Genomic DNA, 25928 nt, shown 5'->3' with positions numbered 1-25928 from the left:
GAAGCTGAGAGCTATCAGACTATCCCAGTGGGGGATGGAGGTGTAGAGGGATTGGATATCCATGATGAAGAGGAGGTGGTTGGGGCCAGGGAACTGGAAATTGTTGATATGATGTAGGCTGTCCGAGGAATCACGGATGTAGGTGGGAAGGGACTGGACAAGGGGAGAGAGAATGGAGTCAAGATAGCAAGAAATGAGTTCCTTGGGGAAGGAACAGGCTGACACAAGCGGTCTGCCGGGACAGTCCTGTTTGTGGATTTTGGGTAGGAGGTAGAAGCCGTCCAAGGTTGGGAGACTGAGGTTGGAAGCTGTGGAAGGAAGATTTCCAGAGGAGATCAGGTCAGTAACAGTCCTGGAAACAATGGCTTTATGTTCAGTGGTGGGGTCATGGTCCAGGGGGAGGTAGGAGGAAGTGTCTATGAGTTGACGCTCTGCCTCTGCGAGGTAGAGGTCAGTGCGCCAGACAACAACAGCACCACCCTTGTCAGCAGGTTTGATGACAATGTCAGGGTTGGACCTGAGAGAACGGAGTGCAGCAAGTTCAGAGGGAGACAGGTTAGAATGGGTGAAAGGAGCAGAGAAATTGAGACGACTGATGTCACGCCAACAGTTCTCAATGAAAACATCAAGAGAAGGTAAGAATCCAGAGGGAGGGGTCCAGGTGGAGGGAGAATATTGAAGGTGGGTAAAAGGATCCATTGAACAGGGAGAGGACTCCTGCCCAAAGAAGTGAGCACGGAGACGAAGGCGGCAGAAGAAGAGTTCAGCATCGTGCCGAGCCCAAAATTCATTGAGATAAGGGCACAAGGGTATGAAACTAAGTCCTTTGCTGAGCACTGAAATGTTCAGCATCGGAGAGGGGAAGGTCAGGGGGTATGGTGAATACACGGCCGGCGCTGGGATTGGAAGATGGGATGGGGACAGAGGGACAGGCAGGGGTCGAGGGTCCTGGATGGGTGTTGGTGTCGATGAGTTGTTGGAGCTTGCGTTCCTTTGCACCTGAAAGAAAGAGACAAAGTTTCTTGTTGAGGTGTCGGATGAGACGAAGAATAAAATGAAACTGGGGCACAGGCAGCTTAGAAATAGAGTGCGTTGGTGCTGCTGGAGGGAGAGGTCGAGTGTGTTCATATGGCAGCGCATGGCACTGTGTGTGGATCTGAGGATGCAACGAGATTTCCACAACATATAATTATCCCAGTAGAGATCCTAAGTTCATAGTTTGATTGACTGCTCAAAAAGATTATTAAAGAATTAGCTGTTGTTGATGTGGTATTTGTTTTTGTAAGGGATTAAGTATTGAGGGGATTTAAAATTGTTTAATGCGCATTCATGAATGGGGCATTTTTAAAAATATATTGAAGGCTGTAATAGGTATATAGAACTTCATTTTATTTCATCCCAACCTGGTTCCTAAGGCCTACCCATGGTGATTACAGGTTGAGTTTGCATGGAAGGTGTAAGGGTAAAGATTGATGGGTAGGTTGGCATGATTTGGCATTAAGTTAACATTGAGACTATATGTGGTCCTAGGGGTTGGCATGAGTTGGTATTAAGGTAATATGGAGGATATAATGGGTCATGGGGGTGGGTGGGGGACATGAGCTGGCATGGATGTGACATGGGGAGTGGATGGGGGATGTGAGAGGTGAGGGATAAATCACCTAAAATATGAGCACATAACTGGGATGAAGTCCCAGAGAACTGAGGTGGGTCTCAGCACTTGGAAGCCCTTGTGGCCGCCTCCGGGGGTGGTGGGCCTAACTCCATCCCGCACCCTCCCCCCACCGGAATGAAGATCCCACCATTCAGAGAAATCTTTCCCGAGGCGGGTGTGGATCGTCGGGAAATTTCCTGACTCTCGCTACCCACATGGGGAGCAAAAATCCGATGATTAATCTTTTTAATAATAGGGCACCTTCATCCTGACTGTTGTTTTGAGTTCATGGAGCCACTTCCCATAGTCCTCCATTGTTTTTATTATTTTGAGATTTCAGGTACACTTTGTTCACATGTTTCAACATTGACTTCCTCTTTACAGTTCTTGAATTGCGTAATTTGAAGTTTCCATTTAATATTTTTTCCCACAGAATATAAAGCTCTTCGCTCCTATAAATGGGGGTTATTGAGCTTTGGTAAACCACTTTGCTTCAGATTGTACCAACTGGAAATAAGTCACAGCTGTTAAAGGTCAAATATGTTATTTTAAGTTGGACTACAATGTTATCTTCTATTACGTGACTCAAGGGATTTACAATGTGCCCATTTTCAGGGTTTATTCAGAGATAAATCATGCTGCCATTGGCTGCACACGTCAGCAGAGGGTCCAGTATGGTTATTTCCGAGCAATGCTTAAAGCCACCCTGCATTATTGAAAGGGAAGCAGGATTGTAGCTGCTGGAGGTGCTGAGATCATTGGGAATAATGTGCTGTGCAACAATCAAAAATCAACAAAGGCTGAGCATAAGAGAGAGAGCAACAAGATTTCCGGATGCGGCACTGGAGGTTTTGGTGGAGATGGTGGGAATAAGGAACAATATCTTATATCCACAGGGGACCAGGAGGCCCTCCAGACACATGATGAAAAGACAGTGGGGACAGATCGTCATGGACATCAATGCCTGGAGGTTATCCCAAAGGACTTAGAGATAGTGCTGAAAGAAGTTTAATGACCTCACACAAGTGGTCAAGATCAGTGAATGTATCTTCAAATGCCATATCCTACCAACTGGACCACTCGCCTCAGCCACTCACCAATTCACCACACCCCCAACACCCACCAACAATCTCTGTCAATCAGGATTCATACCTAACATTCATATGCTTCACCTCACCCTCACGCACTCACCACTGCTACAAAACTCACATCCACATCTCACACACTGCCAGCTATTCAACATTATAACTACATTACCCCAAACATATCGCACAACACTCACTTCCCTCTCTCTTGCAACCTATAGCCCACAAAGGGCCAGCGTCTTGGTAGCACCCATCTTGCGCTCATCGACGACCACACATACCTCACCAGTGCCTGTCTGACTGGCTCCGGCAAGCTCACCCCACTTACCTGGGATATGGGGCCTCCTCCATCAATGCTGCTGCTGCCTGGTTGCAATCCCAGGATTGGCCACCAATTGATTGGCTGGAAGCTTTTGGGGGAAAGACCTTATCCCTGAAAGGGATGAGTGCCCTGACTGCAGACAGTTAGTTGCCCACGGCATATGAAAACGGGTCAGGGTTCCCATAACAAGCCAAGCTGAAGTTGCCCCTGACTTTCTGGCTGGTGGATGCGGCCACTGCTGCCCATAAAATCCTGGCCCAAGAATATAAGAGTGGAAGTACTCACCAATTCAATGATTTCTAATTGCTTGTAGTCTGCAGGGACCTCAACAGCACACTGTCTGGAGAAGCATAGAATCATTGATATCAACTCTGTGGATTCCAGACATTGCTGTCTGTTTCAGAGGAGTAATAACAGCAAAAGCTGACAGCTTCACTGTCATTACCGTCTCAAAATCTGGAGCATTCGGACAAGTGGTGAAAAGCTTAGTTGAAGCGGTAAATTTGAAAGAGTGTCTTAAAAGGATAGAGAAAGCTGGAGAGGGAGAAATTTTTCAGAAGGAAATTCCACAGCTTAAGATCTAAACAGGTGAAGGCATGGCCACCAGTTGTGGAGTGAAAGTGGGAAATGCACAAAAGGCCAGAACTGAAGAAACAGAAAGATCCGGGAATATAGCAGGGCTGAAGAGGGTTACAGATACAAGGAGGCGTGTGGTCAAGAAGGTCCCTGAACAGGGGAATGAAAAATCAAGCAGTTGGTGGACTGGGAGTCAATGTAAGCTGCACATCCAAGACCAATGGCTGAACTGGACTTGATGTAGGTTAGTATACGGGCAGCTATGACAGAGCTCAAGTTTATAGAGGACGGAAGATGGCTAGGAGAGCATTAGAGTAGTCGAGTCTGGAGGTAACACATGCATGGACAAGGATTTCAGCAGCAGGCAGGCAAAGTCAGGAATGGTGATGGGCAATATTACGGAGGTTTATAAATTCATTCATACGATGTGAGCATCACTGGTAAGGCCAGCATTTATTTCCTATTCCTAATCGTCCTTAAGGTGGTGGTGGTAAGTCACCTTCTTGAATATAACTGAATGATTTGCTGGGCCATATCAGAAGGTAGTTAAGAATCAACAACATTGTTGTGGGTCTGGAGTCCCAGTTAGTCCAAACTGGGTAAGGACAGCAGATTTCCTTCCCTTATGTGAACATGATGAGTTTTTCCTGACAATCCTCTAGTTTTACAGTCGCTATTACTGATTGCAACCTTTTTATTTAAGATTCTGTTTAAGCAAATTAATTTAAATTCCCACTCCAGGTGGGAATTTAAACTCTTGTCTCCAGGTCATTGATCCAGGCCTGCGTTTACTAGGTCAGTAACATAAGCATGATGTTACCTACTTCAGGGATCTTGGCAATGATGAGGATATGAGGTTCGAAGCTCAGCTCTTGGTCAATTAGGATACCAAGATTGTAAACTGTCTGGTTAAGCCCGAGACAGTGGCTAGGGAGGGGGGTGGTGTCGATGGCTGGGGAACGGAATTTCGGATGAAGGTCAAAGACAATGGCTTCAGTCTTCTGATGTTGATTGGAGGAAATTTCAGCTCATCTTAACCAGATACTGGACAATCTGTCTGAAAATAGATACAGTGGAGTGGTCAATAGAGCTAGCGGTGAGGCAGAGCTGGGTGTTGTCCTGATGTTGGGTTTTCAAATGATGTCACAGAGGGGCACCATGTAGATGTGTAATAAAAGAGGACCGAGGATAATTCCTCAGAGGTCACCAGAACTTATGATGCAGGGCTAGGAAGAGAAGCCATTGTGGGAGATTCTCTGGCTGCAGCTGGATGAATTACTAAGAGTGGAACCAGGCAGGCATAGTCCTACTCAGCTAGACCTTGGAGGAGAGACATTGGGGAAGGATGCTGTGGTCAGTCATGTCAAAGGCTGCAAACAAGTCAAGAAGGAGGAGGGATAGTGCACCATAGTCACAGTCACATCTCCTCTCTTCACATATTCCTTCAGAATCTTAAATACCTCTATCAAAACACTTGGCAATCCTCTCTGATCCATTGAAAACACCCATGATTTTTCAAGTCTTTTTATTTTTATTTTAAGTATTTTTATAGATGCCAGACAGCATCCCAGTGAATCAAATACAAAACACTGTGAATGCTGGGGAAAATTCTCAACAGGTCGGTCAGCATGCTCAAAGGCAATTTTCATGAGAGGTGGGAAAAATTACCACTCCCTTCGGCTCTGTAAGACTAACTCTATGTCATTTAATCTCTCCCGTCTTCAGCACTATCACAGACCTCCCCTTTTGTTCTTTTTCCACCCTCCCCAATTTCACTTATTTAAAACCAATTACATTTCTAATTTTTCCCAGCTCTGATAAAAAAGTCACAAGCCTATAATGTTAACTTTGTTTCTCTCTCCACAGATGCTGCCCATCTGAGTATTTCCAGCATTTTCTGTCTTCATTATAACGTCTGAGTGAACTCTCTCTTCTACCATCCTATTGTATTCTCTGTTGCTCAACACCCTTCTTAACCTCAAACAGTACTCCAACTATGATCTTATTGAGATTTTAAATAGATTTACCATTCAATATCTGCTTTAATAATGAATCTATATAAAACCTGACTCCTTATTGATGGATGTTGAAATGTGAGGTTGTTGTGAAGTGGATGGTCGATCACATTTAATATGTGAAACTTCACATTCAAAAACTTATACTACTTGTTTATCTTCTAATATGTTGTGAGTAACTGAGACTGTTGAACCTTACAATTCATGTGTTACCAGTGCGTACCTGAGACAGAACAGGACAACAAGAATTATGGAATTTTTTTTAACTTAAAGGAGGAAACTCCTAGTCATTGTTCAGTAAAAGAAAAAAAAGTATAGGAAACCTTCTATGTAGACATGTTACATAATCAAGAGCTCGTATTCTCTTGTGCTTCATAAATATTAAATGAAAATGAAAGATATCAGTTAGTTTTGTACTTTTAGTTTAAAAATCCATTCTTGCATCCAGATGGATCAGTCAATATATTCGATTATTATAGCTAAGCCCAAGTTTAGCTTTTCTTGATTTTTTTAATGACACACTGCCTATTCTTTTGTGAATCTGCATGTTTGATATTGTAACTAACTCAATAAAATCACTTCACTGACAAATACAATAGTTTTCATTTGCATTTGTCTCACTCCTGGCCTAAGGTAGATGAGAGATATACAAAAAAGAGAAGGGTAACGAATGCTGGAGTACAATGCAGAATGTCTATTAGAACTAGCCATCCAACCATTCGCTCCCCATGATATTTGCAACTTCATGCCACCATCTACATATGCCAGCGCTGCAGCATGAGAAGGGAAAGCTGGCATAAGGAAATAACTGGCTCGGACAGTCAGCTGCAGGAAGCCCTCTTACTTCTGAGTCAGGAGGTTGTGGGTTCTAGGCTTGAGAACATAATCCAGGCTGACACATTAGTTCAGGGCTGAACGTTTGTTGTCAGAGATGCCCTCTTTCAGATAAGTTAAACCAAGGCCCCCATCAGTCAACCCAAGTGGACATAAGAGATCCAATGGCACTGTTTCAAAAAGAGCACAGAGGTTATCTCTGGTGTCCTGGCAAATATTTTTCCATCAAACCAAGATCAATAAACTGATTAGTTGATTATGTATCTGTTATTTGTGGGAACTTGCTTTGAGCATGTTGGCTGCTGCAATTCCTACATCATAACAGTGGGCAGAATCATCCCAGATTTGCACTAAGTGCGGGAGTGGGCAGGAAAAAGAACATCTTACCCTCCAGCCATATTAGCGGCTTTTCAAACTGTATTGTGGGGGAGGCAGTGGTATAGTGGTATTGTCACTGGACTAGTATTCCAAAGAACCAGGGTCTGGGGACCTGGGTTCGAATCCCACCACGGCAGATGGTGAAATTTAAATTCAATAAAAATCTGCAAATGGAAGTCCGATGATGACCCCAAAACCATTGCCGATTGTCATAAAACCCATCTGGTTCACTAATGTCCTTTCAGGAAGGGAATCTGGCATGTGACTCCAGACCCACAGCAATATGGTTAAACGCCCTCTGAACAAGGGCAATTCGGGATGCACAATAAATACTGGCCTAGCCAGCGACACCCGTATCTCTATGAATGTGAATGGATTTTAAAATAAAATCCCATACCATTCCTGCCTCATTAATCATGCATTCCTGGGAAACATGGCGGGCAGGCTCCCATTTACCCGCCTTGCTGCTTCTTCACGCTGAGTGCCATATTTAAAGTGCGGCCGTACACACACCTCTCAGTGCTTCCAGCCCAGGACTGCTGCACAGAAGTAATGGCCCCAAAAGCCAAGAAGACTTCAGCCCCCCTAATTCAGTGACATGTCCCTAGAGTGCCTTTTGGGTGCTCTGGTGGCCAGCAGTGATGTCCTCTACCCCTGCTGTAGCAGCAGGAGGTCCAGCAATCTCACTGCTCTGGCTTGCGAGGCAATGTCAGTGCCAATGCTACAGAAGAGGTTGGCCACCCAATACAGAAAGAGGATGAATGGTCTCATCTGTGCCGCCAGGATAAGGCAACCATCTCATCACTCTAAACTCACACATTCAAGCCCATCACACATTCACTGGCATCTCACTCACTGCCAGCTCAAGGGACATCACTATTCACTCTCTCTCACACATCCTCACATCTCCATCTGGCCTCACCTCCTCTGGAGACTGCCTCCTCAGCCCTCATCACCTTGAGGACACTTGCACAGGTCAACATGTGCCCCCATACACACCCTGGGATACACACCCCTTCTCCAGTACAGCCCTTGCCGTTCAGCCTCCTTTCTTGCCTGAGGCCACTTTTCCCCCTTCTCCAAACAAGCCCGAGCCCTTCAGCCATTAAAAAGCACCCCCCTCCACCTTACAGTTGCTCTGGTAGATAGAGACTGGGCAGTGAGCCCCCTAAAAATGATGTAGTGCTGTCTGTGAAACCTGACGCTGATGATTGCAGGTGCTGCCCAGAAGCAAGGTAGGCAAACAAACCTCGAAGTGCAGCTCACCAGGTGCACGTTGCTTATGTACAGTTATGAAACACGTCAGTGAGCAATCACGCCCACGTGCACGGGTGATCCAGCGTGGGGGCAGATGATTCCTCCGAGCTGGGTTTATAATGCGGAGGTGGTTGCGTAGTGGTATTGTCGCTGGACTAGTAATCCAGAAACCCAGGGTAATGCTCCGAGGACCCAGGTTCGAATCTCACCATGGCTGATGGTGAAATTTGAATTCAATTAAAAATGTGGAATAAAAAAATCGAATGATGACCATAAAACCATTGCCGATTGTCATAAAAACCCATCTGTTTCACTCATGGCCTTTAGGGAAGGAAATATGCTGTCCTCGCCTGGTCTGGCCTGCATGCAACTCCAAACCCACAGCCATGTGGTTGGCTTTTTAACTACCTCTGAAATGGCCTAGCAAACCACTCATATGTAGCACACTGCTAAAAAGTCAATAAAAAGGAATGAAGCCGGATAGACCTTCCGGCACCGACAACGGCACCGGAAACAACAACGGCAAACCCAGCCCTGTGGACCCTTCCAAGCCCTCCTTACTAACATCTGGGGGCTTGTGCCAAAATTGGGAGAGCTGTCTCACAGACTAATCAAGCAAGAGCCTGACATAGTCGTATTCACCGAATCATTCCTTACAAATCATGTCCCAGCCATCACTATCACCATCCCTGGGTATGTACTCAACCACTGGCAGGACAGACCCAGCAGAGGTGGTGGCACAGTGATATACAGTTGAGAGGGAGTTGCCCTAGGAGTCCTCAACATCGACTCCGGACCCCATGAGTTCTCATGGCATCAGGGCAAGGAAACTTGCTGCTGACTGCCACGTACCTTCCCCCACCCTGCCACTCCCACAGCTGATGAATCAATGCTCCTCCATGTTAAACACCGCTTGGAGGAAGCACTGAGGGTGGTAAGGGTGCAGAATACGCTCCGGGTGGAGGACTTCAACGTCTATCACCAAGAGTGGCTTGGTAGCATCACTACTGACTGAGCTGGTTGAGTCCTGAAGGACATAGGTGCTAGATTGATTCTGTAGCAGATCGTGAAGGAACCAACAAGAGGGAAAAAAATATTTGCGCTCATCCTTACCAACCTGCTGCCGCATATGCATCTGTCCATGACAGTATCGGTAGGAATAACCACTGCACAATCCTTGTTGAGACAAAGTCCCATCTTCACATCGAGGATACCCTCCATCATGTTGTGTGGCACAACCGTGCTAAATGGGATAGATTTCAAACAGATCTAGCAACTCAAGGCTGGGCAGCCACGAGACACTGTGGGTCAGCAGCTGAAGCAGAATTGTACTCGAACACAATCTGTAACCTCATGGCTCGGCATATCACCCATTCTACCATTACCACAAAGTCAGAGGATCAACCCTGGTTCAATGAAGAGTGCAGGAGCAGCACCAGGCATACCTAAAAATGAAGTGTCAACCTGGTGAAGCTACAACACAGGACTACTCGCACGCCAAACAGCATAAGCAGCAAGTGATAGACCTAAGCGATTCCACAACCAATGGATCAGATCTAAATTCTGCAGTCCTGCCACATCCTGTCATGAATGGTGGTGGACAATTAAACAGCTCACTGGAGGAGGCGGCTCCACAAATATCCCCATCCTCAATGATGGGGACGGGACCAGCACATCAGTGCAAAAGATAAGGCTGAAGCATTTGCCACAATCATCAGCCAGAAATGCCGAGTGAATGATCCATGTTAGCCTCCTCCGGAAGACCCCAGCATCACAGATGGCAGTCTTCAGCTAATTCGATTCACCCCACATAAGATCAAGAAACTGCTGAAGGCACTGGATACTGCAAAGGCAGTGGGCCCTGACAACATTCTGGCTATAGTACTGAAGACTTGTGCTCCAGAACTTGTGCGTCCCTAGCCAAGCTGCTCCAGTACAGCTACAATGCTGGTATCTACCCAGAATTGTGGAAAATTGCCCAGGTGTGTCCTGTACACAAAAAGCAGGACAAATCCAACCCAGCCAATTACCGTCCCATCAGTCTACTCTCGATCTTCAACAAAGTGATGGAAGGGGTCATTGACGGTGCTATCAAGCAGCACTAGATTAGCAACAATCTGCTCACTGATGCTCAGTTTGGGTTCCACCAGGGCCACTCAGCTCCTGACCTCATTGCAGCCTTGGTTCAAACATGGACAAAAGAGCTGAACTCCAGAGGTGAGGGGAGAGTGACTGCCCTTGACATCAAGGCTGCATTTGACTGAGTGTGGCATCAAGGAGCCCTAGCAAAACTGGAGTCAATGGGAATAAGGGGGAAAACTCTCCACTGGTTGGAGTCATACCAAGCAGAAAAGAAGATGGCTGTGGTTGTTGGAGGTCAGTCATCTCAGCTCCAGGACATCATTGCAGGAGTTCCGCAGGGTAATGTCCTAGGCCCAACCATCTTCAGCTGCTTCATCAATGATCTTCCTTCCATCATAAAGTCAGAAGTGGTGATGTTCGCTGATGATTGCACAGTGTTCAGCACCATTTGTGACTCCTCAGATACTGAAGCAGTCCATGTCCAAATGCAGCAAGACCTGGACAACATCCAGACATGGGCTGACGAGGGGCAAGTAACATTCGCGCCACACAATGCCAGGCAGTGGCTATCTCCAACAAGAGAGAATCTAACCATTGCCCCTTGACATTCAATGGCATTATCATCACTGTATCCTTCACTATCAATATAATGGGGGTTACCATTGGCCAGAAACTGAACTGGATTAGCCATATAAGTACTGTGGTTACAAGAGGCTAGGAATCCTCTGGCGAATAACTCACCTCCTGACTCCCCAAAGCCTGTCTACAATCTACAAGGCACAAGTCAGGAGTGTGATGGAATACTCCCCACTCGCCTGGATGAGCGCAGGTCCAACACTCAAGGAACTTGACACCATCCAGGACAAAGCAGCTCGCTTGATTGGCACCCCATCCACAAACAGTCACTCGGTCCACCACCGACACACAGTCGCAGCAGTGAGTACCATCTACAAGGTGCACTTTAGAAACTCACAAAGACTCCTTAGATAGCATCTTTCAAACCCATGACCACTACCATCTAAATGGACAAAGGTAGCAGATACATAGGAATACCACCACCAGGAAGTTCCCCACCAAGCCACTCACCGTCCTGACTTGGAAATATATTGTCGTTCCTTCACTGTCGCTGGGTCAAAATCCTTGAACTCCCTCCCTAACACCTACACAACATGGACTGCAGTAGTTCAAAAAGGCAGCTCACCACCACCTTCTCAAGGGCAATTAGGGAAGGGCAATAAATGCTGGTCTAGCCAGTGAGGCCACATCCCTTGAATGAATAAAAAAATGATATGCAGATCCATTACAATGAAGTTCCCGATGTCAGGCGGCAAGTAACACGGTCCGCCATTGACAGGCAAAGCAGATGATTGCAAACTGGTTTCACAATGTGAAACCGATTTTTGGCTTTCTCTCCACCAAACATGCCCACCGCCAATGGTGGTGTATAGTCACTATACTTCAAAAGTAATTTATTGTCTGGAAAGCACTTTGGGAATTCCTGAGGCCAGGGAAGGCATCAATTAAATGCAAATATTTCTCTCTTCTTTGACTATTCTTGTCAGCCCTACATTGAATTGTAGTTGCTGTAGTCTGCAAGAGCTGCCACAGTCTCCCTGATGAGCTCGGCGCCATGGGTATAGCTCCCCACAGGAAGCTGTGCCAAAGCCTGCAGGTATGATTGGTAACATCTAGGTGGGACTACACTGGTTGTTAATCTGTTTGGCATGAAATCTGTCAGGCAGTACTAATAAACTTATAGCATATTAGGGTGTTTCTGAGGAAATAGCCAAAATCATAGTTAGTCAGGTGTGCACATATCTTGCTGAAGCCATCAGGACTATTGTTTTAGTTTCCTTCTGGAGGGGAAGCCTCTTGACCACTAAATAATCCACCAGAGTGATATTCTGCTCTGTTTGCAGATGTGGTTACCTAGTGGGTATGGAGTTATGCAGCTTGATCTGCCTGGTATTCCTCAGTAGGTTCACTTCTTCTTAACGCTTCAGATCGGGGAATTTCTGGGGGATGAATTTTAGTGCATGGCATGTTCCCAACACCATCCCCCCGCCCCTCACCCCACCCCACCCCCCACCACCACCACCACCACCACAAAGCTGGCCATCCTGCAGCTTAGGGTGACTCTTCTGCACCATTTGAGAGAAAGTCCAGCCTTCGCAGGCTGCTGGACAATCTTATTGTCCGGAAGCTCTGTAGTCCTAGCAGTGCCACGTTTGAGCTATGCCCACTGCTGGGCAGTTCCCAAGCAAGACGTGGCTGTGGAGCCAGTCTTCAAAGTAAATCGAGGGTATTGGTAGGGCCTGGCTGGCAGACCCTAGCGAGGGAGATGAGAGGGGTGGGGACCGGGTATGAGAGGCTGGGGCAAGGGTTAAAAAGGGGGTTGGGCGGGTATAACCTTGCCGGGGGTGGGAGAAACTGCCCCTGATGGGCAGTAGAGACTCCTAAAGGGGATCCCCCCACCCTTGCCCTACACCTGCCCTCAAAGTAAAAGCTACTGGGCTACCCACATGGCATGGGTCTTTCTCTGCGATGGGTAAAATAGTAGCGGGAGAGGGATGAGGCATTTAAGTGCCCATTAATTGGCCACATAGTCCTCAATAGGCCCAAGGGTGGGGCTTGCCACCCACACCTTCATTCTCACCGCCATAAAATGGAAGACAGATCGGTGACAGGCAAGAAGGGGATGGGCAGGCCGTGTGCTGCATTTTTTGAGTGCCTCCCCCCACCTTCAAACACGCCAGTGGGGGTCTGTAGAATCCAGCCCCAGGGAAACAAAATGGTCTAAAGATCTATAAGAACCAGAGGAAAACAGTCCAGAACTTAACTTAAACCTCTATATTATTTTACCCTTTAAATAAACAGCTGGTTACATCATCAGTCCCTAAGAACCCTTGAATACTTAGTTTCTTTAACATTATTTACAAAGGGGATTTCTTCCCACCTAAACATTGGGAAATAGTATCCAGGCATCCCCATTTTAATATTTGATTCTGAAGGCCCTGCTAATTTGCAAGAGAAGCTCCCAATGCCCATCCCAAACTCCATCAGAATTTCAAATAAGCACATCAAATGGGCAGAGGCCAGTCAGAACTGATCTGTGCCCATTTTTGTGCTCCGTTAGGTCCCATTTGTGTTTTTTGTGGACTATAACTGAGATTAAAACTAGTTTCCATATGTTTACAACACCTTTCTCGATATCAATACAACTTACATATGAATTAGGAGCAGGAGTAGGCCACTTGACCCCTCGAACCTGCTCCAGCATTTAATAAGATCATGGCTGATCTGATTGTAACCTCAACTCCACATTCTTGCCTACCCCTGATAACCTTTCATCCCCTTGCTTATCAAGAATCTATCTAGCTCTGCCTTAAAAATATTCAAAGACTCTGCTTCCATCGCCTTTTGAGGAAGAGAGTTCCATGGACTCACGACCCTTTTGAGAGAAAAAAAAATTCTCCTCACCTCGGTCTTAAATGAATGACCCCTTATTTTTAAAAAGTGACCCCTAGCTCTAGATTCTCCCACAAGAGGAATCATCCTCTCCACATCCACCTTATCAAGACCCCTCAGGATCTTATATGCCTTCATTCAATTTCAAGTTGTCGAGTTGAGATCATAAATTAAATTGAGACATATTTGATTTAAGTAGAGGTAAAGCCACAGAGGCATCTTCTAACAGTCAAAACCAGATCTAACTTAAATACAGAGCTAACATCTCCACAAACGTCACTAATCCTGAACTAAAAACAGCGGGATGGTTGCATAGAACCCGCAGAAGAAGAGCAAAACAACTATTGAAGCACCAAAATGGACAATATTGAACAGCAAGGAATTGGAGTTCTAGCTGTGGTACAGAGAAACAGCAAGTAGTAGGGAAACACAAGAGAATGAGATGGTAACGAAAATAGCCAATCAATAAGCGAACAGCAAGAAGCTAAAATAATTGAGGGAAAACAAGAATAAAAGGGGCGATACAAACAATGGAGGCATAATATTTTCTTTTTGTCAAAATAGCAGCAGTTAGGGCTTAATCTCAGCTTTGTATTCAGAATCAAAGGTGATTAAAATTTAAATGAGTTTTCTAAATAAAAGTTGGCAGAGAATTTTACAGCTTTTAGTTGTAAAGCATGCCTGATTCTATTAGTATCTAACAAGTGATTCAGAAAGACCAGGATAGCTATTAAACCCTTTTACTCTCAATGCCAACATGCATTGAAATATAGATCATTTGGTTAATAGATTTGAAGTAAATTGAATATTTGGGAAATAATCCTTTTGCAAGGTTTCAATATGAAGCAACATATGTGGATGTCAAAGGAAGAAATTGTTCTTCATGTCTGTCTTGAATCACTTCATGGATACAGAAACACCATAGCTGTAACACTGGCAAATAAGTTACGCACAAGAAACATAACAGTATTGCTGAAAAAAAGATGTCAAAGCTTTTCGTCTTGCACTCACCAGGACACTACACAAGAATACCAATATAGGGAAAACAACATTTTATACCGTATGTGAAGAGAGTGCTGATTGGTTGTCAAGTGGACTGTGATTGGTAGAGGCATTGCCATGGAGAATGCGTATTCTTGCATAGTGTCTTGATGAGAGCAAGATGAAAAGCTTTGACATGTCTCTTTTTTCAGCAATACTCAAGTTCTGTACTACAAAATGACTAAACATAACAAATGTGTTATAATGTCTCAGTACCCAACAATGTACGCATTAAATGCCTGTTGCTTGGGGAATTAAAATCATATTCATAATTGTTTGTGTTAACATCTTAAACACCCACTGACTCTTAATAATACATCATGTTTGCACCTCCATGGATTTTGCTTGAACAATGTGTGATTGTTGTGACATTACCTCTGCAAAAAGGTGGCGGAAAGTCCCATGATGCTCCATTTCCTGGGCTAACAATACAGGTCAGTATTGCATGACCCTCCAGGATATAGCCTGTGACACAGGTATAGCGAATTTTATCCCCAATATTGAATCTGGTGCCATGTAGGACTCCTTTCAGTATTACGCCCGGATTGCCACATGTGTGACTTGGCAAAACTGTGAAAGAGAAAAGACAAATGTCAGTGATCATTATTTGGTTGAATTTGCCATAAAATAGATCAAGGTCAGTTGAACAGTTTGTATTGCAGAGTAATCATTTTAAAGAAATCTCTATTCTGTACATTGCACTGACTGTTTTGGGGAAAAAATGAATTATTGATTGAAACGCAGCCCTTCAAAAACAAAGAACATAGTGATGCATAGAAACTCAGAAAAGGAGTGTTGGAAATTTCACAGAAGGAAAGCAATTTCATGTTTGAGATTAAAACTTCACACGTTTCGACACTTTATGAAAGGAATTAGAGCTGGCTGCTCTGTTCCAATGAAGCTTAGGCCAGGTCAAATGAACAAAGCTTTGAACTTGGCTGCAATAATAGTTAGAAGGGAGCATTTAATGCAATGCAAAAGCTCACTGTCTTTGAGAAGGTTCCACATGAGCTATTTTCAAGTCATAAAACTAGGTCATCACAATCAGCAGGAGAGCTGAGATAAATTTGTTCGATGGTACAGCATTTTGGCAAGCTAAAATGCCAAATTGCCAACATTCTATCCCACAAAGTGTGCCTTCCAATACTCTGCTCTTGTGAAATGCCTTTGCGTGTTATTTTAACAGAGGCATTACTTTGCTTGCTATCTGAACTGAAATGTTAACCATGAAAGGTCAAAAATCATTCAAATTTATTTCTTATAGGACTTTTAAAAAAATTTGTAATGGAATGTATGGATCTGAGACTAACATGTCTTATGAAGCTGACAATTAGCCTTAGCCTGCAATGACAAAGGCTTATGAAATTTGGACTCAAGCAATCCTGCTTGTAATGTGAAAGATGTCATGCTGGCCCACGGGGTGTCATGGTGAAGGTGGGGATGAGGCGGATGTGGCTGAATGACAGCTTCAAGCCAGGCAGTGAGACAGATTAACTAATCTTTTCCCTCATGGTTATTTTTTTCTGGATTCGTTAAGAAAGAGGTGAATGCATAAACATTCTATGGCTAAGTAACTTTCTTCTGGTCAGTGATATTACTGAAAATTGTTATTTTTGCCTAGAAGGAGACAGAAGTTAAATGTTCTGTAATCAAGTGAGACCTGCTTCATTGACTTTGTCCTTGAACCTTCACATTAAAATGATCTGAATCATAGTTCATCGCCGAGGTTACACAGTTTAATAGTGTTTGTTCTGACATCCAAAATGTACAAGAGGGCTCTTATTAAGTCAATAGTCTATTACAGTAACAAGGATTTCAGTCCAACCCGTGGGAAACACTGCATTTAGCAGATACTGCATGCATCAACTCACACTCCAGTTCTTTAAGAGTGAGAACTTATTTACAGGGTAGTCTTTGGCCAGAGCATGAGCAAAATATCTGGAGCAAACCTGTCGGAATAGCAATATATCAAATTCCCTAATTCATTATTTTAACAACGGTGTTAACCTTTTATTTTAAATGGGTTAGTGAATGCCTTAAAATAGAAAGGCATTCAATGTGAATGCATGATGTGTTTGCACGCCAATATTCAAACAGCCTAATTTGAAGGCAGTCGAGCTTGAAAGATATTTGTTTATTGCCTCTGGTAAATTTGGATTGGTATAATTTCAGTGCTGCATATATCTCTTTCTATTAATAAAAGGTCATTTAATCTGTAATGTTGCTCCTGATGCCGCAATAAGGAAATCATTTTTTTGCAATCTGATAAAAACAAGCACCCTCATTATAATCATATTACAGGAAACATTACCAAACTACTCATCCACAAGAAGCAACATGGCAACCTATATTAAATAGATGTTCCATGTGACCCAGATGAGAAGGTTACACTGTTCCCCGACAAGTTGTTTAACAGCCATGAAGTGAAAGCAAATTGATTACTACGATCACACTTCAGGCATGGGCAGCTAGCTGCAAGTCTCAGGGAGCAGCTGAAACACCATTGCCTCTTAAGTCATTTAAAAACCTGGCAAGCCCGTGCAATGGCTGTCAGCCACTGTTCTTGCTCTCCTTGATTTGTTGACTGCATAGAACACCAGCCCTTTGACTGAATCTGATCATTGGCTCTTTTTTTTTCCTTTCCTGAAGTTCATGTTACCCATGTCAATTCTGAACACATTTTAAGGTACATTCTATGGAACAATGTGAATGCAAAAATGATCTTTTTCTTTTAAAACAGCAATTATACAGTGAGCAGATATGTTTGCACATCTCACTGAGTAGTCTGTGACTTTGCTCCATTTGGCAATAAGAGTAAAATTTAACTTTAACAGGAGCACAAAATGGGCAGAAACAGATCTCTGCACATTATACACCTCCACCTTTATCCATGATTCTATGGTAAGGGAAACTAGGTGGAGGTCAGAATTGAGGATGGGCCTTGAATTTCACTCCTGATTGCTCCAAAGCATCAGTAAAAGTGGGGAAAAAGAAAGCAAGAATTCTGGAACTAATAAGCAGATTATCACATAAAAGAACCAGGATGTGAATGAGGACCTAAAAGAAAATGCTCTGATGCAGAATCACAAATAACATAAAAATTCATCGTTCTCTCTTAAATGTTTGTTCACCTGCACTAGACATTGTAACGATTGTACCAAAAACTGTCTCTATATTCTATCTAATTAGCAAAAAGTTGACTTATCTAATGCAAAATTAAAGCATAAACTGAGAGTCATAAAAACGTATATAATATCAAATACAGTTGGTTGCAGGTAAGTCAGTGAACAGCCCATATTTATTATATTGCCCTCAAGAAATTACACTAACAGCAGATACAGATTGCTAATTAACTACTGTTATTCAAATTTCTCAATTTGCCTAACTTATTTACATATGGAAATTTTGATTAAATTCCCAATTCCTCTCAATCTCAAAAAAACAACTTCAGTTTAAGCTCCAATGTATGTATAAATTGTATCAATGGTGGCACTGACTGTGTATAAAGATATATGTATACATTAAAAACCTCTATTAAGGAAGGAAGTTAAGTTGCAAACTTTTCCTCTTCCTAATGGCTCACATTTAGGATCTCAGCTGGTATAGCAATAATTCATATTTGTGATGTCTTCAGCATTGAATAAAGTTACAGAATCAGAAAACTGAATTAAGCTCACTTAGGCTACACCTGACCACGATTTCTAACCTTATTTCCTGCAGACAACATCTAAAACGTATGGCATGAGGCAAGCCTGTAAAGAATGTAAAGGCATTAAAGTACTCTTGCTGTTTACAGTACAGACTAATGTAAAATCTGGCAGCAAAATTTAAGCCCTTGTTTTCAACATACTTACACTTGTGGTTTACCTATTGAAAAAAACTTACAAGCAAGAGCTACACAACTCGTTCATGTCTGTTTTTTTTATATCATTCAATCAGATTCCAGAGTCAATGTATTTGCATTAAATGTCCTTATCATACATTACACATGACTTTTAAGTCACTCTATTTATAAATGATAATAATTCAGATACGTATACCACATGTAATAATGGCCAGTGATCAAACGTTCTGTGAATTTCTACAAATAATGGGCCAGAATTTTTTGGCCCCACCATGGCATGTCTCCCCCCGGCAGATGCGGCGAGCCGTTTAAATCTCCAGTCAGTTCGGTAGGACCGTAATATCCCGCCGGGTAGGAGGATCCTTAAAATCCTGGCCATGATCTTTGGAAAATTATGCATTTAATTTTGAATGTCTTTTCAACAGAGAAAATATTTCCTTTTGAAGTAGCTATCTAATTGCTTCAAAAAGGAATGTTATATCCTCTGCTTTATCAACAGTTTGCGACAGAAAATTCCATATTTTAACCATTGTACCATGTAAAGAAATATTTTGTCACATCTCCTTTAATTCATTTTAGTGATTATCTTGAACTTGGGCTCTCCCATTCCTGTCTCACTGTTAAGCTTTTTCTATTTAACCTAATATAAACCTTCATCATTTTAAAGATCTCTGTCAGGTCACCTCTTAACTTATGCAAAAAGCAAAATAGTGTGGATGCTGGAAATCTGAAACAAAAACAAAAATAGCTGGAAAAACTCAGCAGGTCTGACAGCATCTGTGGAGAGGAAGACAGAGTTAACGGTGATGAAGAGTCATACGGACTCGAAACGTCAACCCTGTCTTCCTCTCCATAGATGCTGTCAGACCTGCTGAGTTTTTCCAGCTATTTTTGTTTTTGTCTTAACTTATGCAGTTGTGGTGAGAAAGGGCCCAATTTTTCACATTTTTTTGTAACTGTTATCCTACAACTCTGGCAATCTTTGTCCAAGGTTGACCAAATTTAGCAACCTTTGACCAAGTCAGGTTAGGAGCGGAAATTGGGCCCACTTTAAGGCCTGTATTTTATGGCCCTCGAGGGCTGGGTTAGCAGATGATGGGAAGGTGGGGGAGGGGGGGGGGAACCGTAAAATTGGATGTCATGCAATAGGCATGTTTCTGCTGCCTACCCACCTGGGGCAGAAATGGTGCCCAGAGTATGACACCCATTTTTTACTAGAAGCAGGCGAGGTGTTGGGAGGTCCGCCTGCCTGTGGGCCAAAATAGGCCCTTAAGTGGCCAATTAAGGGCCTCCTCCCACCAATGCTGGGATTTTATTCGCAGCGGTGGGGAGGCTGGCACTAAGTGTCCAGCCTGGCAGGTTTCACAGGGTGGGCAGGTGGCCAGTCAAGGGACGGGCACCACCTTTACATACCCCCACTGCTTTTATGAGGCTCCCCTGCAAGGTCTTCCCAACTCCATATTTCCAGTTCACTGCCTAGTCCATCATCTGCCAACCCAACCCCCTTGCCAGGGCCTGCCAGCTCAGCCCTTTAAAGTCCTAGCTCCATCACAACACACCTTCACTGGAACTGGCTGCAGTCCCATCAATGGCCATTCTTCCCTAATGGGGTCAGAGAGCGCCTCAAGCCAATTAACTGCCTGACAACCATTCAATGTGGGGTGAGGCTGCAAAACAGGGATGGGCTCGCCCCTACCATTCATGCTGAGGGGCAGAGATCCCAAACCCAGGTAAAATCCAGTACTAAATTTTGTCATTACATTCAGCTTTACCAAGAAAACAAACAGAACATTACTTTTTAAGTAGAAAATTTGGGTTTTGTAATTTACTTGAGGGGTAACCATATCTGTATTTAGACAATAATTCCTTGAACAAGCACCACAGCAGGGATTGAATACACAGAATAGTCAAACATAAAAGTCACAGGCGTCAAATAATTTGAGGAGCCGTGGGGCCTGATAAACTATTTTCAATTAATAATAAACAAACTATTAACTTTTGTGGATTCCTCTTTTCTTATAGCAGCGTGTGTTCTCTGATTTATATCAGCAATGCAATCTTACAAGGAGTAAAATTCTTCATAATCATTGACACATCAATCGACCATTCATTCACTGGCTCTAGCTAATGAGCCATTTAAAAACAAACACCATGAGAAATATATATCTTACACTTCTCTGTTTGGTTGTCCAATACAGTTAAAAAGTTATCTGTCATGAAATCGGGTAAAGGATCCTTTATCTATTTAAGTAGAATAGGTGCAAAAATGTGAGGTGAGCTTTGTAATTTACTGTTCAATAATATTCCATCACCAATCCTATAATTTAAACATTTTTAAAATACCTTTTGCAGTCACTCTCCATCTGTTTTATATAGTATTAGATATTGCTGACCCAAGAACACTTTGAGGCACTATAGGCTAGGAACGTTGTCCTTTATTATTTTGGACCTGGGTTTAAGTTGAGGCAAGGATACAAAGCTTGATTAAATAAGGCAGAGGCCCTTTACCAGAATGGGAAATCTAAATAAGTTCAGAATAGATTTGAGTTACTGTTCAAAATAACTCCTGAAATACTAGTTACATTATCAGAGACTGAAAACATAATAGCACCCAAGGGTTTAAAATAAATAAATATTACAACAATTTGCTCTGCAAAGCTGCCATATGTTATGTGGCTTGGAGATCTGAAACAATGACAGATTGTGTAATTTCTAACATCTCTCTGAAACTAGTCATTACAATCTTGGAAAAGCTGCTAATCAAAGTCTATTATTCACTTGAAAACAAAGAACACGGAGTGTACAGGTTCAAAGCTGGCAAGTTGTAAGCAAGTGCAAAACTGATTATCTTTGGTTGTCAAGTTAGGGAATAAATACGCTCATACATATAAGATCATCTTATTATTATTTATTAAAATTTGTTCACTGGATGTCAGCATCGCTGGGAAGGTCAGCATTTATTGCTCATTCCCAATTGCTCTTGTGAAGGTGGTGATGAGCTATTTTCTTGAATACAACTGAATGGTTTGATAGGCCATTTCAGAGAGCAGTTAAGAGTCCACAACATTTCTGTGGAGCTGGAGTCACATATGGGCCAGTCGGGGTAAGGATGTTGGATTTCCTTCCCTAAAGGGCATGTGTGAATGAAATGGGTTTTTCCGACAATCCAATGGTTTCATGGTCAACATTACGGATTCATTTACTTAATTGTCATGATAGGAATTGAACGTGTGTCTCTGGACCATTAATCCAGGTCTCTGGAATACTGTCCTAGTAAAAGAACCTTATGTTAACATACTGTGACTTAAATATATAAACATTTTGTTATTGCACTTGAAATAAGGAAGAATATACACAGCTGGGGTGTACAAAGCCACAAACTACTCTGTTTTACTCTGACATGTCCCAGCTGTAATTATATCTCCTGTACTGTTGGCACTGAGCCATTTTCACTTAATTCTTGGAGTACAATACAACTGGCTCTGTAACTGCTGAAATTTAAGCAAGTACCTAAAAACAACCAGTTTGCTAAAAAGATGAGAAGAGCCCTCCAAAAAACAAAGGTTATGCTAAGGCTGATGTCTATCTGATGCCATATGAACTGTGCCTTCAGCCAACAAGTGTACCAGTACAAGAAAAGTTTCAAACTGACTTTTTTATTCATTCACAAACTAGCTCTTCTATTTTGCAACAACTTGCATTTATGTAGAGCCTTTAACATAGTAAAATGTCTCAAGGGCCCAAAATATCCTAAACATCCACAGCAGCGTTATCACGCAAGCTTTGATATAGAAGCCCATAGGAAATATTAGGGCAGAAGGTTGAAGATGTAGGCTTTAAGGAGAGAAGTTGAGAGGTTGAGGGGCAGAATTTCAGAACTTAGGGCCTGGAAAGCTGAAGATTCATTCCATCTATTTAGGTCAATTTCCTGTGGGATCTTCGGGCCCCTCTCCTATTTTCCCACATCATTCTGAAAGGCCTAGGGCAGACAGCCTAGCCTGCAGCTGTACCTTTGTTTCCAACCTGATTCTTAGCACAAGGCCTTGCTTGGGAGTGACCCATTCGGGTGTTCAGTCTTAAACGTCAGTGCACATGACCCAGTGATCATCTGATTCACCTATTCTCTTGCATTGAGGACCATCCTAAGATATAAACATTTAGTGTATTGAATTAATGACTTCTGTATATGTTGAACATTTTCAGCTCAGTATAGACAGCCATACACCAGATGTCAGTTGTCTATGCAGCAAGATGGCCAGTCAAAACCTCAAACAATATGTGCTTTCAACTCATTGACAGGTTAGACTTGTGCTGCAGTGACGCAAGTCCCTTGCAATTTTTCCAAGAGCTTGGTAGTGAATGTACGCCCCACACATCCCCAAAAGGTTTTACCCCTTGTGGAAGAATAACATTGGAAAGAATCAAGTGCTTGTCTAACATAAGCAACCAAAAGGATTAAGAAGAATAGAAAGCACTCTACCCAAAGCCACACTAAGTTAGATTGATCACAGCTTCCACCTCACCAGCAATAGACCATTAAAAATTGAGAAGAAAACTGAAAAGTTTCCAATGCATAGTTTCCAATGCATCCACCACCAGCAGAGCCCACTGGATTTATTGAATTATATTGCCAGCCGTGCTAGAGTTCTACATATGGTTGAACCTGCCATCATAAATTAAGAGACCATTTTATTCCCTGCCATCCCTTTACTTCACCTGATGCCCAATATGCCAAATGCCTTCCATGATTAAATATTAGTCTGTCGCTTGGCTCTGCAGAGGAGTTGTCCAATTTTCGGCCCCTTTCCCATTAAGTAACCTACCTGTCAATGCTTGTTGAGTCAGCTGCCTGATCCAGCTCAAATAAGGCCAACCAATTGAACTGGTTCTGGCCTCTTGCTTCGTGCAATAGAGCTGGTGGACTAATCATCACCTGCTCTCTCCCTGCTACAATTCAAAATCAGCCCTCACATTTCAGCAACACCAATTATGCAGTGCAAGACTGAATCGTGGATTTTCTGATGGATGTTATTTTAACACCAGCAGTAACCCGCATTCAAGTAACTTTCATTTAAACAATTCTGCACAGTACTGATTTTAACTACTTGGAAGTATAGTCCTAGCATTGCCCAGCCATGCACCAGTGGAAATTCATCCAATGTGGCTTTCTTCGCAAATAAATATTGTTTTGTGTAATTAGAAGAATTGTTCTTGAAAGAGTAAGTAATATCAATATAATAATGTACCTAACAGCTTATACTTCAGCATGCAGAATTGAAAAGGATTCTATTTTATTTCACTGATTATTTTACATTCGGATGGTTTAAATTTGAATTACATTAATGCACATCGCAACATAAGAAATGGTCTACTCCTGCTCCTATTTCTTATGTTCTTATGTAACTGTACATCCCAGCAAGCTAATAAAATGTATTTGTAATTGCAGCTTCTACCATATTCCTTTCTGATGACTGAAAATTTGTCTTCAGATGTCTAGCTGTGAGACTCGGACTCGGGGGAGAACACGTGCAACACTGCAATCTGATTAGATACCGATCATACTCATTTGTATTTCAAATGAATTCAGCTCACCACTTAGGTACAGGTGTAAAAATGGTTGCTTGTACAATAATAAGCAAGAAGATTTGCACAAAGGAGAGAAACTCACCATGTGGATGTTTATTTAGGGAGAAGATGAGCTAGCTGCTGTTGTGGTAAAACATCTTTACAGATGCATATCTGGAACTTTGTGGTTGGCATTAAATCAATTGACTTCTTTATTTCATTGGTTTTAAAGTTGAGGTCATGAAAGGTGTGACATAAACACAAGTATCCCATTTTAAAATTTCTTTTATTCTCCTATACAGTAGGGTACAAGGGGAAAGATGAAAATTCCGATTCTGAGAAAAGTGTGCGCGTAAAGGGGAAGACTGGGTGAAGAATTTATCTTTGTGACATGGGGTCGAATTTTTCCAGCCTACCTCCATCAGGTTGGGAAGAAGGGGAAGGTGGGAAGATGTGAAGAAAGTCTGACGTCTGCACATTGCCATGACATATTGCCAGGGCGGGCACCTCAGCAGTGTGATCACTCACCAGCTGGTAAATTGAATCATTTGAGTGTCCAATTTAAAGTCACCTCCAACACCCACTGGCATCAGGAGGTCCAGGATGCCACTACATGGGGAGACCACCAGGTGAACCCTGGAAGCCTCCCAGCAGGTTCCTGGAGCGGGTTCTTCTTGATGGGCGGTCCCTGGCCCACGGGGGTGGCAGTGGCTGATCCTGTTAACCGGCCACCTCCCTGCCTCCACTAATCGCTTGGGCCTGCCTGACCAATCCTGGCTTCCCAAAACACACAAACCAGTCTTTGAGGGTGCCTTGGCACTGAACCACCCTCATCCTTGAGCTGCAACCTCAGTAGTTGCCACCACTAGTGGTGGCACTGTCGGTTGTCTGAGTGGGCCAGCAGCTTGGGGGCAGGCCACCATCCTCAATTGGATGGAAACATCCTATTAATTCATCACCACTGTCAAAATGCCACCCTGTGGTCTCACTGCCACCCCCCCCATCCCACTCCGCTTCCACCAAGAGGGGTCGCCTCCCACTTTTAGCCTCAGCTGTGGGACTTCAGCCTCCGCTGAAAAATTCAGCCCATTGTCATCCACAACGGCACCACTTTTTCGAAAGTGATACTATTTTCATTTTCGGACCAAATTAATGGCACACATTATGAATGAACCCATCTCCCATAAGGACTTGCTTGAATAAAGTGCAATGTGATAAATGGGAACTGAAAATATCCTGAAATTTCTCTAATATATTGCAGCAGGAGAATCCAACTCAATGTGGTGTCAAATTCTTGCAACAATTTTAAATTGCTTTTATGATAAATTAACTCCAGCCAGATTTACTGAAAGTTTCTACAATGATTACTGAAACATGTGCCTGTTTTTGGTTTTATTGTAGTAGTAAATAACATACATAATTGAAGTTTAAAAATAGAAGGAATGAAGAGGCAGTAGAATAGGACTGATTTTACTTGCAATTGAAATAATCCAAGTGTACTTCAGATGTCCTCTTGACAAAAACAAATTAAAATAACTGATTCCTGATGAAAGATCATTGGCCTGAAATGTTGACTCTTTTTCTCTCCTCACAGATCCTGTCTAATCTGCTGAGTGTTTCCAGTATTTTTTATTCCAAAGAAAATTCACATGAGTATCACTTGAGCATATTATCCTGAAGTCAACCGGTTTGCCTGGTTTCTCAGCCAAAATAAAATGCCACTGTTTGAAAGGAGTATTGGTTCTGTCACTCATGCACTGACCACAGCTTTACAGGCCTAAGGATCAATGATAGACTATTCAGCCCA

General features: G+C 43.0%; 1 protein-coding gene across 1 annotated transcript in view; it reads right to left on the bottom strand.

Moving 5' to 3' along the window:
• The window catches only part of LOC144680673 (CUB and sushi domain-containing protein 1-like), a 2611816-nt gene that overhangs the window by 1533130 nt on the left and 1052758 nt on the right, over window positions 1-25928 (bottom strand). The window contains exon 4 of the mRNA XM_078541910.1: window positions 15088-15282. Coding sequence (XP_078398036.1) covers window positions 15088-15282 — 195 coding nt within the window. The remainder of the gene's footprint in view (window positions 1-15087; window positions 15283-25928) is intronic.

The sequence above is a fragment of the Cetorhinus maximus genome, chromosome 5 (assembly GCF_964194155.1).
Source record: "Cetorhinus maximus chromosome 5, sCetMax3.hap1.1, whole genome shotgun sequence".
NCBI lineage: Eukaryota > Metazoa > Chordata > Chondrichthyes > Lamniformes > Cetorhinidae > Cetorhinus > Cetorhinus maximus.
This window is presented reverse-complemented; position numbering and strand designations above follow the sequence as displayed.